The 13,606-nt window shown below is 51.0% G+C and overlaps 1 protein-coding gene across 8 annotated transcripts; it reads right to left on the reverse strand.

Moving 5' to 3' along the window:
• Window positions 1–1,527: 1,527 nt before the first annotated feature.
• On the reverse strand, window positions 1,528–13,606 carry LOC117710587 (septin-4). 8 transcript variants are annotated; one of them, XM_034505581.2, is made up of 12 exons: window positions 13,445–13,606; window positions 8,306–8,602; window positions 7,905–7,998; window positions 7,438–7,524; window positions 6,713–6,836; window positions 3,204–3,338; window positions 2,972–3,089; window positions 2,782–2,883; window positions 2,505–2,601; window positions 2,251–2,413; window positions 2,014–2,113; window positions 1,528–1,755 (listed from the first exon to the last, which is right to left on the reverse strand). In XM_034505581.2, the coding sequence occupies exons 1-12, from the start codon at window positions 13,445–13,447 to the stop codon at window positions 1,696–1,698; spliced, it is 1,380 nt and encodes a 459-aa protein (XP_034361472.1). In that variant the 5' UTR covers window positions 13,448–13,606; the 3' UTR covers window positions 1,528–1,695. The 8 variants fall into 8 exon arrangements, with proteins under 8 accessions (XP_034361472.1, XP_034361474.1, XP_034361470.1 ...); XM_034505583.2 differs by having other exon boundaries at window positions 2,014–2,060; window positions 13,445–13,578; XM_034505579.2 differs by lacking the exon at window positions 13,445–13,606 and adding an exon at window positions 10,670–11,019.

A 13,606-nucleotide genomic window follows, 5' to 3' on the forward strand; every position in this document is an offset into this window, starting at 1 on the left:
CTCTCCACGCCGCTCACTGGTCCAGTGGGCAGACGCCCTCTCAGCCTGTAACCTATCCGCCACCCAGAGACCAGACAGTACCTGGAGGGAGGAGGCTTGGCGCCAAGGGAGCAGACGCGACCAATAGGAAATCACAGCGCGTCCCTCTGGCAGCCAATGGGAGAGGAGTAAGAGGGGTTGCAGATTACGGCTCCGGGGACAGGAAGTACGGCGGCCTGTCGCCTACTGGTAGCGCAATTGGAGGGCGGGACATTGCAGGGAATGTTAGCAGTCACTTCCGATGACGATCCCGCGCTAGAGGTAGTTCTCAAATGACCTCGCGGTAGCTCCGCATTTTAATCCAGTCGTGTTTCTGTTTCGCTCCAGTAATGCGGGGATGGAAGGGAAGCATGCCGGCTAGGAAAGGGGACAGTTCCTTCCCAACCTTTCAGTTCCTTTGCTCTCGTGTTTCATCCCTAGGTTGGTGGAAAAGAAAATCCTTCTGGAAATTCTTTTTTTGGTCTGCGAAAGAGAAGAGCTAGGTTCGCGGACTGCTGAAGCTATAGAAATGGAAAACTTGAAAGACCCTCCTAGAAGGCCTAGGAGGAAGGAGCTCTCGCATTGGCAGCGCTGGCGTTTCCCTTTGCGTGTCCGGACTGATTCTCACGACCTCCGATTCTTAACGACCCATCGACCTTGCCGTCCTTCGAGACCTGCATTAGCCGCCAGTCCAGAGTCTCTCAGCCAAGAGAGAAAAACTGGGTCTGACTGCCGTTAGCTAGCTGCGGCTTCCTAGTCTGTAAAAGGGGTAGAGGGACAAGACTGAAACGCTTGGAGCCGGCACCGGGACGGAGGTCACCGGTAACGCTGGAGGTCTTCGTGATCCGCGCCACGACTAACCAAGCAAAAACGGAAAAGATTCCGATTCTGAACAAATAGTCTAAGTTCTGGAGTGGGTCTGAGCGCTGAAATTCTAGGCTAGTGTCCTCACGTCTTAGTTTATGAAGCACTGGAACTTTTAGTACAGTTACTAAGTCATAGGAAAACAGAAACCTCTCCTGAGTTCACTGTTTTAGTTCCAGGATCTAGAACCGAGGTCTAACCTAGCAGACGCTTGATACTAAGCTCCGTGGGAACGATGGTGTTTTGTTTTTCCTATGTCCCAGCACTTTAATTACAGGACCTTCAGCATTTCTTCAGCGCTCTACCAAAAGCTTCCTGGAATTTAGAGCTTAATTCTGCATATCTGTTTACCCAAATCTGGGGAAAACCGGAAGTCAGGTTGCCACGTAGTTAATACCTTGTTTTTCCCCCGAGAGCAGCAACAAAATGAAGGTATTATATATGGGAAACATGAAGGCAGAGTAGAAATGGTCAATAAGGAGTGGACGAGCTGTGTCGTAAGCGGAGTGAACTCTATAAGGGAAGGGGAAATTTCCCCCTTTGTTTCCTACTAAAAGCCAGAAACCAGTACCCCTTTCTACCAGCCTTTCAAACAGTCATAGGAGCTATGTTCCAGAAAATGGTAAAAATACAGAGACACCTGAAGCCACATATAGGTTAGTTTATTTCCTCTGAGTCTCTGAGAAGTCAGCAGGGATATAAGGCGAACTGGTAGGAGCTGCGGGGTGGGGGGGCCCGAGTAGAGCTGATGCAGGGAAGAGAGGCTGGCATGGGCAGGAAGAAGAAATTTAAATATTCAGGTCCAAAAGCCCGTTAGTGAGTCTCCTTCATCTGTCTTTGGATTTTGTGTAGCATCTCCTGCATCCGCCGCAGCTGAAACAGGCACATAATCAATACAAGGTGTCTGATAGGAAGAGTCTTACTGTACTGAAGAAGTGTTCCCCCAGATTCTAATCCCTTGAGTCTGGGGCTTTGGTGGCCCTTATGTATGATGAAAATGGCAGAGCCACTCAACATCCCACATATGTACCAGAGCACAAGTATATGTCCTTCTATTCCCGAGCCAAGAGATAATGAGACTTATCGAATGGGGGACTTCCCAGGCTGACAGCTACAGCAGGTTACTCTCACCTCTTCATCTTTCTCCCGTATTAGCTTCTCAGTTTCTGGATCTGTCCCTGGTGGGACAGCAGGGATAGGGAAGTCAGTACCACTCTCTCTTGTCAGTTTGCTGAAGGGAGGGGGAAAGGAGGGTAGTAAGGTTGGGGGGACCCCAGCACCAACTTGAGTGAAGCCTGGGGCCTGCAGAGTAATAAGGGGAGGACTTGGGATTCCCCTGGCCAGCTTTGTCCTGGCTCCTGGTCATACTTGCGATTCCGTTCCTTCACTACTAGCCGGGTCATGCTCTGGATGCACTGTGCCCTGTAGTTCTCATAGTGTGTCTCTCGGGTCACATCCTTTAGGTCCTGCATGTGGGTACGCACCAGCATTGTCCTCAACTTGACAAAGTCGCAGTGACCTGGGTTTTCCACTGCATAGCAAGGCTAGGAGTCAGCCAGGGTCATAGGTAAAGAGGAGCTCCTAAGGGCACAGGTACTCTGGTCACAAGCTCAGAGCTTTACCTTCCACGATGCCCCAAGGGTAGAGCCGGCCTCGAACTCTCCGCCCCCTGGCTTCTACCACAGTGTTGCTGCCAATCACCGCAAACGGGATGCTTTCCTAAGAGAAGTTTACAGCTGCCTGTCAGCACTCCTGTCCCTTTCCACTTGTGTCTTCCACTTTGCTCTAAGATGACAGGGTCCTCTTCCACCCCAACAGTCTGTCCTTGTATAGAATTCTCCTCCCCTTTTCTGCTCAGCAGAAACAAGATAGGAAGGGGGTGCCCTAGGGTGGCCCCACCTTTAGGGCTTGGTCCTGTAATTTGAAGTCCTCATCCTCATCAGAATCGCAGTCTGGGAACTGATAGATCTTGATTCCAAAGTGCTCAATCTCCTCCCGGATCTGGCAAACAGAGGAGGGTCCACAGTTCTGGGGTACCCCATCCTTCCTAGAAGCCCACCTGACCCCTCCCACCACTAGCCTCCCTCACTTTGCATTTCTTTCGGTCCACTTCAGGAGGCGTCAGTGTGTCTGCCTTAGCCAAGATAGGCACAATGTTGACCCGCTGATGCAGGGCCTTCATGAATTCAACATCCAATGGCCGGAGCCTGGGGAACAGGAATCAGTGACTACCCACTAGTGGTAGCCCTGCCCCGTGGTGCTCTCGGCCTGTTCCCTTAGTAGACCCCGGTAGTGCCAGGAGCCTTAGGCTCAGACCATACCCGTGGCCAAAGGGTGAGATGAAGTACAGGCAGCAGTGCACCCTGTTGTCTTGGATGTTCTTGCGATTCAGGCCACTTTCGTCTCGGAAATACTGCTCAAACTGCTGGTCGATGTATTCGGCCACAGGCTTCCAGCTGGGGCAAGGACAGACAAGCAGAGAGACTGTGGGAGTGGGAGCTGCCTGGGAAACTCTGGCCTGAGCCATGTTTGGCTTTTCCTACTTTTCCAGGGAAATACCTGAGTAGAATGGGAGTATTTCATGTCTTGATAGAAAATTAGACTGGGTACACAGGTAGTTCAATGAATACTAGTTTGAGGAGCAAAAGGGGCTGAGGGGTGACCAGGCAAAGAATGGCCAAGGGGCAGCAGGTGAGCACCAAGTTAGAAACCAGGAAAACTGAGTTCACGGTCTAGCATTCAGAGCCTCTGTCTCTCCAGAGCCTCTTGTCCTTCTTATCCAAGACCCAGTTCTTGCATGATAGCGTCTTTGACTATAGCAATGCACACTGTTCTCCACTGCATAGCCGGATGTATATTACTGCACAGCCATCCACCATGAAGCAATGTTTCCATCAACCTCGAGATCCATATATTTCATTAGTCCCACAAGGTAACTGAGCTCACACAACTGCCACTCTAACGTCATAGCGCCTATGAGTGCCTCACATGTGCTACCAGGCATGGAAAACAGCACGCAGCTGACGAGAGCTCTCACTTGCTAAGAATGCTTGCCCCACAAGCAGTATGGGCAATTCCAGGCACACAGGTAAAAGGAGAAAACTGGTTTCACGGTGTTTTAATCTCATCTCCATACGCTGCCCCGGCACAAACACACCATGCACTCTGACAGTACATTTATAAAAATTAATTTTAAACTATAGTACAAAAAATGTGTATCACTTAATAGGGCTGACAAATGGCTGTCACCTCATTCACTATAATGTACTATAGCATACACTCTCTACGTATGAGAAATGTTTATTGTAAAACAACTTTTATGCCAACAGCGGCCTCATTTGTCTTATGTTTGGTCTCTTGTCCCTTAAGAGGTCATGTCTAGTAAGGGATCTACAACATCTGGTTCTGTGTTAACAGACTCTGTAATATTCAATGATGAAATCACCTAATGTGTTTCTCTTGATGAGTCCCCACAGTTAAACAATGCCCCCTCCCTGTGTGTGCCTGTGTATATCTGTATATGTGGGTGTGTACCTGTGTATGTGCATACTCACATGTGTATGTGTGTGTGCATGTGTGTATGTGCACATGTACCTGTGTGTGTGTGCATGTGCATCTTTTAAGAACTTCACTTTTCAGGCCTTTTGCTCTTTTATGTAGTTTAATCCTCACTGATGTGACATCAGCACTTCAGGCTCAGCATTCTCATTTTACACATAAATCAGAATCCTCTGAGAGACTTCCTCCAGATCCTTTGACTAGTAAATTCTCTACCACTTGGGTCTCTGGCTTTGTGACTCCCAGCTCAGTGACAGTAACTACACGTGGCCTTACCCACCCATTAGTTATCTGACAGACACAACTGGCTACAAAATCGCTCTCCCTCTGCTCCCCCACTACCACAAGGGTGTGCGCCTCTCTCAGGGATGAGGATATTTGTTCTGCATCCCTAAAAATGTCCACCTTTGTATATGTGTGTGTTCCATTCACTATAAATAGTGAGGTAAAATTATCTGGGAACTGTTATTACTGAAAGGAAATTCTTACTGAAATGGAAATTTATTAAAAGGAAAAGGAGGTAAACGGGTTGAAAGAAGAAAGCAGGTACTAGTTGGGATTGGGATTTCTGGACAAGCTGTCTGTTGAGACATACTGCCAGAGCAGGAAAGATGTTGACAGCACAGTCATCCTCAGTCCATACGAAACACTGATGGAAACCACAAGACCAAGACCCAAAAACTAGCACAGTGCTGTAGCAAGAATGTAAGAGATGGCCACCACCACGGCTTACACAGAGTTGACGGTGAGCCAGTTGTCTGTGAGGACAGCCACACGGTGTGATGATCAGGCAGGTGATGAGGGTTTAGATAGGCCTGTGAGGGTCTGGTTAGTCAGTGAGACAGTTACTCAGGGTTAGCACCATGGATATACAGCCCGTGCAGTCACAAGGGAATCTGCACTCAGGAAAACCATGCTTGATCTGATGTTCTTCTGCTATTATATGGAAACTCCTAAAATTACAAACATGGGGACTCACAAATCTTGTTGCTGGCCCTGCAGTTACCATTGCTAAAATGCACAGGTGTCATTCTGGATTATTTTCAGATCAAACAGACCATGTAGAAATGGCTGAGTGGGGTTGTTGTTGTTTTGCGGGCTTTTTGTTTGTTACTGTTTTCCATAAGGAGAGAGAATGCAACCATTTGCTCAAGCTCATCCAGTTGCTAAATGCCAATCAAGATCTGTGCTCTTACTCCTGTCTGCCCAATTCATCAAACATGCTGCCCCTTTCTCCTGCCTTTTTGGTCCACTGCCTGCACCTACTCACTTAGGTGTGACCATTACCTAAGCATTCCTCTAGTTCATGAAAAACAAAGTTAAAGGTATGTATGTGCTTGTGTGATGCACGTGTCAAAACTGCCTTTCTTTTGTTAGCCTGAAAGCCTCCTCCTGGAGTTCCTTCTTTTTCTTCTTCCTTCCATCCCTCCCCCTCACTCTTCTTCTTCTTTTTTTTTTTTTTTTTTTTTTTTTTTTTTTTTTTTTTTTTTTTTTTTTTTTTTTGAGACAGAATCTCATATAAGCCAGGCTTCATGGTTGAGACTGGCCTGGAACTGGTCCTGCCTGCAGCTCCCGAATACAGGGCTGACGTGGTGCGCAGCAGTGCCGCTTGGCATTTCTTTGCTGATTCCCTCCCCCCCCCCTCCACGATCTTTTTCTTTTCTTTCCTTCACGCCTCCCTTTCTTTCCCCTTAAACAAGCTCTATTAGCATCTAAAATAATAACTGGAGGAAAGGAAGGAAGGAAAGATGGTAGTGTTCACACTGCACCCACACGTGCTCACAGGCGTTTGCTCTTTTGAGGCTTTTCACTGGTGTCTTCACATCAGAGAGCTGTAGGCACAGTAGCACAGGCTTGCAGTCCCAACACTTGGGAGGCTAATGCAAAAAAAACCCTGAGTACAAGGCTAGCTTGATTTACACAGCAAGTCCCAGGCTATACAGCAAGAACCTTAAAAAAATTAATCCGAGATCTTGGGAGGCAGATCTCTGAGGTCAAGCCTTGCCCAGCCTACATAGTAAGTTCCAGGCCAGCTGGGGCTACATAGTAAGAGTGCCTCAAAAGTAAACAAAACCATCCATCCCAGTCCTTTATCTCTCACTCCTACAGAATAGACAGCTGTCCGGCTAAAGGAACCCAGCTGTCCAATAAGGTCACTGACCTCTTCCTCCTAGCAAATATGACTATGTCTGTGACCAAGTGTGACCTGTGTAAATGCATCCAGTACGTGGGTGGAACAAGGGCAGCTGGGGCTGTACTTGGTCAGACATACCACTCTGTGTTGTTGACTGCATCCCCAAACCCTGGCGTGTCCACAATGGTGAGCCGCAACCTTACTCCCTTCTCTTCTATATCCACCGCATGCTTAGTAATCTCCACGGTTTGCATGATGCGCTCTGGAAAAGAGGGAAACTGAGGCAAAGACAAGGGCCATGGTCCTGCCCAGGTCCCCCAAAAAGCCCACCCCAGCTAGCTTTGCTGCCCAGACAGCCTCCCTTTCCACCCCCAGGCGCCTGAAGGCCTGTTCCCTGGGAACCAGCAAAAAACACATTTCCCAACACAGGAAATGCCGGTGGCTGTTGGCTCTGGCCCCAGCCTCTCCTCTGCTCCAGGCTTTTTTCTTGGATTCCTGGAATCCTTTAGGGGTCAGAAACTCACACAAAAATTGGGATTCTGGTCCCTGCCCTGCCTTTGCACCCAAATCTTTTTATCCCCCAAAGACAAGGTTGCCTTGGCTGGCCTTGAACTCTCTCTGTAGACCTGGCTAGCCTCGAATTCATTGTGATCTGCCTGCCTCTGCCTCCTGAGTACTGGAATTAAAGGCATGTGCCACCACGCCCAGCACAGCACCCAGGTCTTTAGAGAGCTGGCTGGTGAACTTGCCAGGTCTGTGGAAAGAAGCCATATATTTCTCAGGGAAGCCCAGGGCTTCTACATGCCAAGGCGGCCCCATCTCCAGCACCTATAGGGAGTTCAGCTTCTTTCTCCTTTCCTTACCTTCGGCACCGAGCAGTTTCCGATCCCGGTACAAGTCAGTGAGGAAGAGGCTGTTGACAAGAGTGGATTTACCCAGACCAGATTCTCCTGATGGGAGAGAAGACAGAGGCACCAACTCAGAAGGTAAGGTTCACCTGTTCAAGATCTGGGACAAACTGCTGCCTTACCAAGGAGAGCTAGATCGACCAAAGCACAGTATTTCAGAGCTGGAAACTTATACAGCCCTCTTGATTGAATGAAGCCAAGAGACTGCTCAAGGTAGCAAGGGAAGGGGGAAAGTCTAGAAAACTGTTAGCCAAGCACATCTTCTTCTCCAGAATCTGCATTTTCAGCCATGCTTTATGTGACTTCTCAAAACAGGACAGCGCCATCTGTTGCTCATTCCTTCCCTCCCCATGCACTCTTCAGACACACACATCAAATCCACCAGAAACACCCATGCCCACTCCAGCCTCGACCCTTCCTACCTGCCACCATGAGTGTGAAGTCAAAGCCTTTCTTCACAGACTTCCTATGGACTTGATTGGGGAGGGTTGCAAAGCCCACATACTCCTTGTCATCCTAGTGGACAGGAGACAGAATGCATCAGAGTGAGAAGCAGCTCTGTCACTAGCCTTCCTCTTCTAGGTCTTTGCCTCATCGTCTGAGCTCCCATCCGAGGCCTCTGGACAGGGCTTCAGTTCCTACTGTTACTATGAGTTTCCAATGCCTTCACGGCAGAAACCACAGAGCTGGGGCTGATGCAGAATAGAAAAGTTCTCCTGACACAGTTAATGCACACAACCACACACCTACCCCAGGCTCTCTCTGCCCTCCCTCAGCCTTTCAGCACCCACCCACTGAGTGGCAAAGGCAGTGGAGTCTCTACCTCAGAGGAATCATAGGGATCAAGCTTGCCCCATGGACTGCGGGGCCTGGAGGAAGGGCTTTGAGGGGCTGGGGCACAGAAGTGCTGCTGATTGTCAGAGGGCTGGGGCCACATGGTGGCTCTAAACTCCATGTCATCATCACAGAGGTCTGGGCTCTGGGGCCTTGGCTCCAAGATCTGGGGCCTGGCCACCCTTGTCTTGGACTCCGCTGCGTGGTAGGGTTCACTTCCTGGGAAATTCTTCACGAACTTGCTCAGTTCAGCATCATCAGTGCTGTCCTCCAGGAAGTGCTTGATCTAGGGGTTTGGGGTAGAGGAGGTGGGAATGGCAGAAGGGGGCAGGATGGGAAGATCAAGGCAAAAGACAAAAGGTGAAAAGGAAAGAAGGAAAGTACCTGTAGTTAAAAGAAACAGCAGCAAAGCCAGAGGATGTGCTCACACCTCACCTAGCCTTGTTCACACCTAGCTGTGCTCACACCTAGCCCCGCACACACCTGCTCACTAGCTTCCCCAAGCCCCAAGAGACTGGAAAGGGCCTCAGACTCCAGCCCTACAAAGCCCTGTGTTCCTAGCAGGTCATCACCGAGGCCACCACTGCTGGAGGTCAGTCTGCCCTAATCAGGGGCCAGCAGCGGTCCCAGAAGCAAGCAAAGAAAGAGGAGGAGGAGCAGAGGCCAAAAGACTCAAGTGTGCCGCTCAAGAGGGGTGCAGAGTCAGAAGAGGGTAGGGGTGCTGGTGGGCAGGGTGGGGGGAGGGAGTTTGTCCTCCAGGTAAATAAAAAGCCAGCAGATGGTTCAGTGCCTGTCACTACTGGTCAGGGATCTGGGGAGCTAGGTGCAAATTCTACTACAGGTACTAATTTCTAGGCTTCCTGCCCAGGCTTTAGACCACTGACCCTACTCGTACTCTAGCTGGTGAACCATGCCCAACGTCGGCCTAAACCCCAGAACTGAAGAGTAACACCTTCCTCCTGCCCAGCGGATGCTAAATACAGAGGGCAGCCAGGAACAGCCAGGTGATCGATTATAAAGGAAACACCAAAAAGGCCCGGGAAGGCTGCGGGATGTATGGCTAGACCTCCTGCTCTAAACATGTGCCATACGTGGGCAGCGACATCTAGGAGAGGGTGCCCTTAGTTGCCTACGGGCCCATTTTTCCTGAACTCAGCAGTACAGGAAGGGTTATGGCCTCATCTAGGAACCACGAATGGGGTTGCCGAGAAGAGAACTGGCTGGCTTCCCTGCAGAAGCATGTTCCACCCTCCTCATGGAAGTCAAGTGGTTCCCCCTATTCTTGCCCTTAGCTCCCCCATAGCCATAAGCTTCATAAGAGTTTCCCCTCTCCTTTGGGGGTCAGCATTCTTTGTGGGGTGCCTGGCAGTGCTGGGCTCATCTCGGCCTCACAACACCCACGTGCCACCCCCAGACAATGGACAAGGGCCAGCTGCAGAGGCTGAGTCACCGTCTGGGGATTGGCCAAGCCAGCGGGGCTACCCTGGACCACTGTGAAGCCTCAGCCAAAGCAGGAGAGGTAAGACAACCCCAGCCTTCCTGCATAGCACCATTTTATGAAGGTCAGAAGTGAAAGGGACAGACATGCACACTGCCAGGTTTATGCTAGAAGAGACAGAGAAGGGGAGGTTAGAAGGGAGAGTCTTGTATGACTCAGATCCCTACACCTGCTGGTCATCAGTCTTCAGGGGTTGCTCGGACAGGAGAGAGGAAACGGGAACCAGCGTGTGGACCTTAGTGCCCCCAAGAGACTATGCCAAGACAAGGCTGACTATGGCTCCCCATGCCCATTATATCTGAGGGCCAACAGGCTAACCATACAACCCCGTTTATGCTTGTTGGCCTAGCAGAATGATTAACTGTTGCCCCTTTCACTCTCGAGTGTCCCAGCCTGGCTAAATTAACTATACAGCAGCAGAGAAAGGACGGAGTGGCTCTTGTTGTCTGGCAGCTAATGAGTCTGGGGAATCCTGGAAAATCTCCCTGCACCATGCCGTGGTGACCCAGAAGTTGATCTGGGGGCCTTGCTGAGCATTTGAGAAAAGACTGTGTTCTCTCTGGGGCACTGAAGACTGGGAAGCACTGATGGAAATCCCAAGCCCACAGAGTCTTCTGGCAGAGCCACCAAGATCCCAGCATCACCATCTTCCTTGCTGGACCTGATGGTACGTCAGCACGGGGAAAGCCAAAGGACTCCAGACAAGGAGTTTGAGGCACTAGGTTCTTTGCCCATCTGTCTATCCACCTCCTCCAGCTTTGCCAGGGACCAAACCCTTTTCCACTTCTGAGCCCCTATGCAGGTACCAAGTGGAAGACCACTTAAGTCTCCCCATCTCCCGGAGCACCACCTTACCCCAGTTTCAGTCCCATCCTCGGGGACGGAGTTCCCTTGCCATTCCAATGAATGGTCCATGGCCCACACTTGAGACCCCCGTCAGCAAGCTCTAGGTCTAACTTTATCTCCAGGCAAAGGTCCTCCCACTGAAACAGGCTTGCCTTGATGCTCCTGCTGTCATCTGGCGTCCTGGTTTGTTCCTTCCCCTTTTTTTGTTGACCCCACTCTGTCTCCGTGGAATGTTCTTCTCCTCCCTCCCCTCCCCTCCTCTCCCTTCCCCTCCCCTCCTCTCCCCTGGGCTCCCACCCTCCAAGGATGGCTCAGCTGCAGCAGGGTCAGTTAGATCCTCTGCAGCTCCCTCTTCCTCTGATTGGCTGCCCCGTGGCATCTGCCTGCTTCCTACCCTGGTGGGCACAGCACCAACCTCCCAACAAGTCTGCAGCACAGGCTTGATCCACTTAGCTTCTCCTATTAACCCCTAAGGACACTGAAGACTGCCTGAGGACTGGGACATAGATTCCTAAGGTGACTCGGCCCATCAGTACATCGAGAAGGCCAACCAAGGTCCAAAGATTCCAAGCCCTTCCATCTTTTGCCTTAACTTTAAGCAAAGCTAAAAAAAAAAGGGGGTGGGGGTGGGGATGCCCAATAATCCCCTGCATATAGGTTCCATGGAAATGTGGAAATGGCCCCACACTTCTTCCCAGGTTTCCCATTGTTTTTTGTTTTGTTTTGTTTTGTTTTTTTGTTTTTTTTTCTGAACCAGAAGAAGCTGCTGTCCCATTGTCCAGAAAACTGCTGCTAGATTTCTCTGCAGGGAACCCCAGCCACAAAGGAGTCTTTGCTCCATGGACTCCAGCCATCCAAAGATACACGAACTTTGTACTCACGAAGACCTATGACCCACTACCTTGTCTTTTCCACAAAATCAGTAGAGCACTTGGTCTCTAAGGACCATGGGTTCAAAGCAAAGAAGGCTGGCATCTCAGAGACCAATTGAGGGGTCTTGGGGGGGGGGTACAGATGGAGCATCCACTAGGAGTCAGGAGGCCAGTGTTTCTGGTTGTTGAGGAAAAACCTTTTGTGAGCCTGAATAATCTCTCAGTTTTAGGGCTTTACAGTCCCTCCCTGGCTTTCATTTCTCCCAGAACAACTGAGGAGAGGAAGCACTCCCAAGGAACAAACACCTCAAGCTGATCTGAAGCTGAAGTTCCTCTCAAGTCACAGACTGGTCATTAATAGCGTCCTGTCATTCTTTTCATGTGGAAATCCAAACTTCCTAGAGCTCCTCGGCTGGAGGTCTCCCGCACTCATTTCCAAAGGAGCTAGGATACTGACCTCCTCCGCTGGCAAGACACAGCACAGAAAAGTGTGGCCCGACATGAACCGGTCAGCCCAAGCCTTTGGCTGGTTGTGAGTGCGGAGGTATCAAACTGGACATTTGGGTGGTGTGGGGTATCTTTAGCTAGAAAAGAGCAGGGTGGCCTCAGCCAAGCTGAAAGCCCAAAGACCTCAGTTGAACTGAACTTAGTGTGTGGCAGAAAAAGCCCTCCCACCCCGTTCCTGCTGGGTTTAGCACTGGGGATAATCAGTGCTCCCCCAGGCTTCTATCTTAGAACAATCAGTCTGTCCATCTCCCATGTGGGCAGAAGGTTGGGGAACTGGGATAAGGACAAGCACAACTTGGCCTCTCCCAGGAACCCCCTTTGAGTAGGTCATAGGGTCACTAACACTTCCTGGCCAAAACTTGGGCCTCTGCCTAGACACAGCTTGAGAGACGAAAGCCCGAAAGGGTGGCCTTTCTAGACCTGAAAGCTGGTTCCTGATTCCACAGGGCCCAGAGAGTTCCCTTTTGGCAGCTGCTCACAGCCAACATCCTGCCCTGTGGGCTGATCACCAATCCCCTCCTGTTGTAAACAGCTTGTGTCTCCCCATGCAGAAGGCAAGGTCTGGAAGAAGAAGCTGGTGTGTGGCTTGGAAGCCTTGACACTCCCCCCCCCCCCCCCCAATACATTGTGTTTCTGGCAGGACAACAGCAGAGGAGCTGGCATCATCAGAACCAAGGGTGAAAACTTTTATCTGGGGTTACAGCTTGTCTTCTCACAGGCAGGTGGCAGAAATGAGTCCCCCCCCCCCCCCAACCAACCAACCACCAACCCCCACATACTGCAGAAGGACCTAGTTGCAGGGACAGGGTAGACGCAGCAGGAGAAATGTTTCTCATGGTTCTGGACCAGGAGGCAAAGGGATAGAGCTGATCACACCCCTGTACAATAGGACACTGGACCTGTCTCTTCCTCTCTGAGAAAGGTCCAAGGGATGTGGGCCATTCTGTCATCATTCCTTTTAGTGAGCCTGGCAGTGTTTACGGATTTCCTCTGTGTTTTCCAAGAGAAGTTGGTGCTAGTCTCTGCATCCCAGGTAGGTGAGGAAGGGTCATCCAGGTAACACAAGCTGATTTCAGAACGGGCAGGGACCCCCTACTATCCTTATCAATGCGGTCCTCTCCAGCACCAGAAGCTACCAGCAGGCACCTCCTACAAAACTGACCTATTCCTTCCCCCAAGACCTTGGGCAGCACCCTGGGGGTCGCGCCCGGCTCAAAACAGCTCCGCTCATTAGGAATAACTTGAGAACGGCGATGCGGCTCCTAGCACCAGCAGTGCCTTGTCTGAACCCGGAGCCGGGGACAGTACCTCCCGCCCTGCCCAGCCAGGGCTGCAGCTCCGAGTATCCCCTCGGAACAACCCGGGAGTGGCAGGCCCTGTGTTTCCGGCTGTCCTCTCTCCTTACCATGGTTGCAGCCCGAGCCGGGCCAGCTCCTCCTGGACAGCGCCCCAGCCACCCGTGGTGCGAGCTGCGCGCCGACCTCGTTGCACCGCGGGGCCCCCACTAGCCTTGCAAGAGTGCGGTCCGCTGGTGGCAGGGTGGGGCGGGGCTAGTCGGGCCTGGGGC

Source organism: Arvicanthis niloticus, chromosome 6 (assembly GCF_011762505.2).
Source record: "Arvicanthis niloticus isolate mArvNil1 chromosome 6, mArvNil1.pat.X, whole genome shotgun sequence".
Taxonomy (NCBI): Eukaryota; Metazoa; Chordata; class Mammalia; order Rodentia; family Muridae; genus Arvicanthis; species Arvicanthis niloticus.

Bases quoted from the DNA above. Each gene is read 5' to 3' on its own strand.
- LOC117710587 (XM_034505579.2), bottom strand. From the start codon at position 10,729: ATGGACCATTCATTGGAATGGCAAGGGAACTCCGTCCCCGAGGATGGG. The intron at 3,090-3,203 runs GTATGGTCTGAG...CCTGTTCCCCAG, and splicing joins ATCTCACCCTTTGGCCACGG to GCTCCGGCCATTGGATGTTG. The intron at 2,602-2,781 runs GTGGGGCCACCC...AACTTCTCTTAG, and splicing joins TACAGGACCAAGCCCTAAAG to GAAAGCATCCCGTTTGCGGT.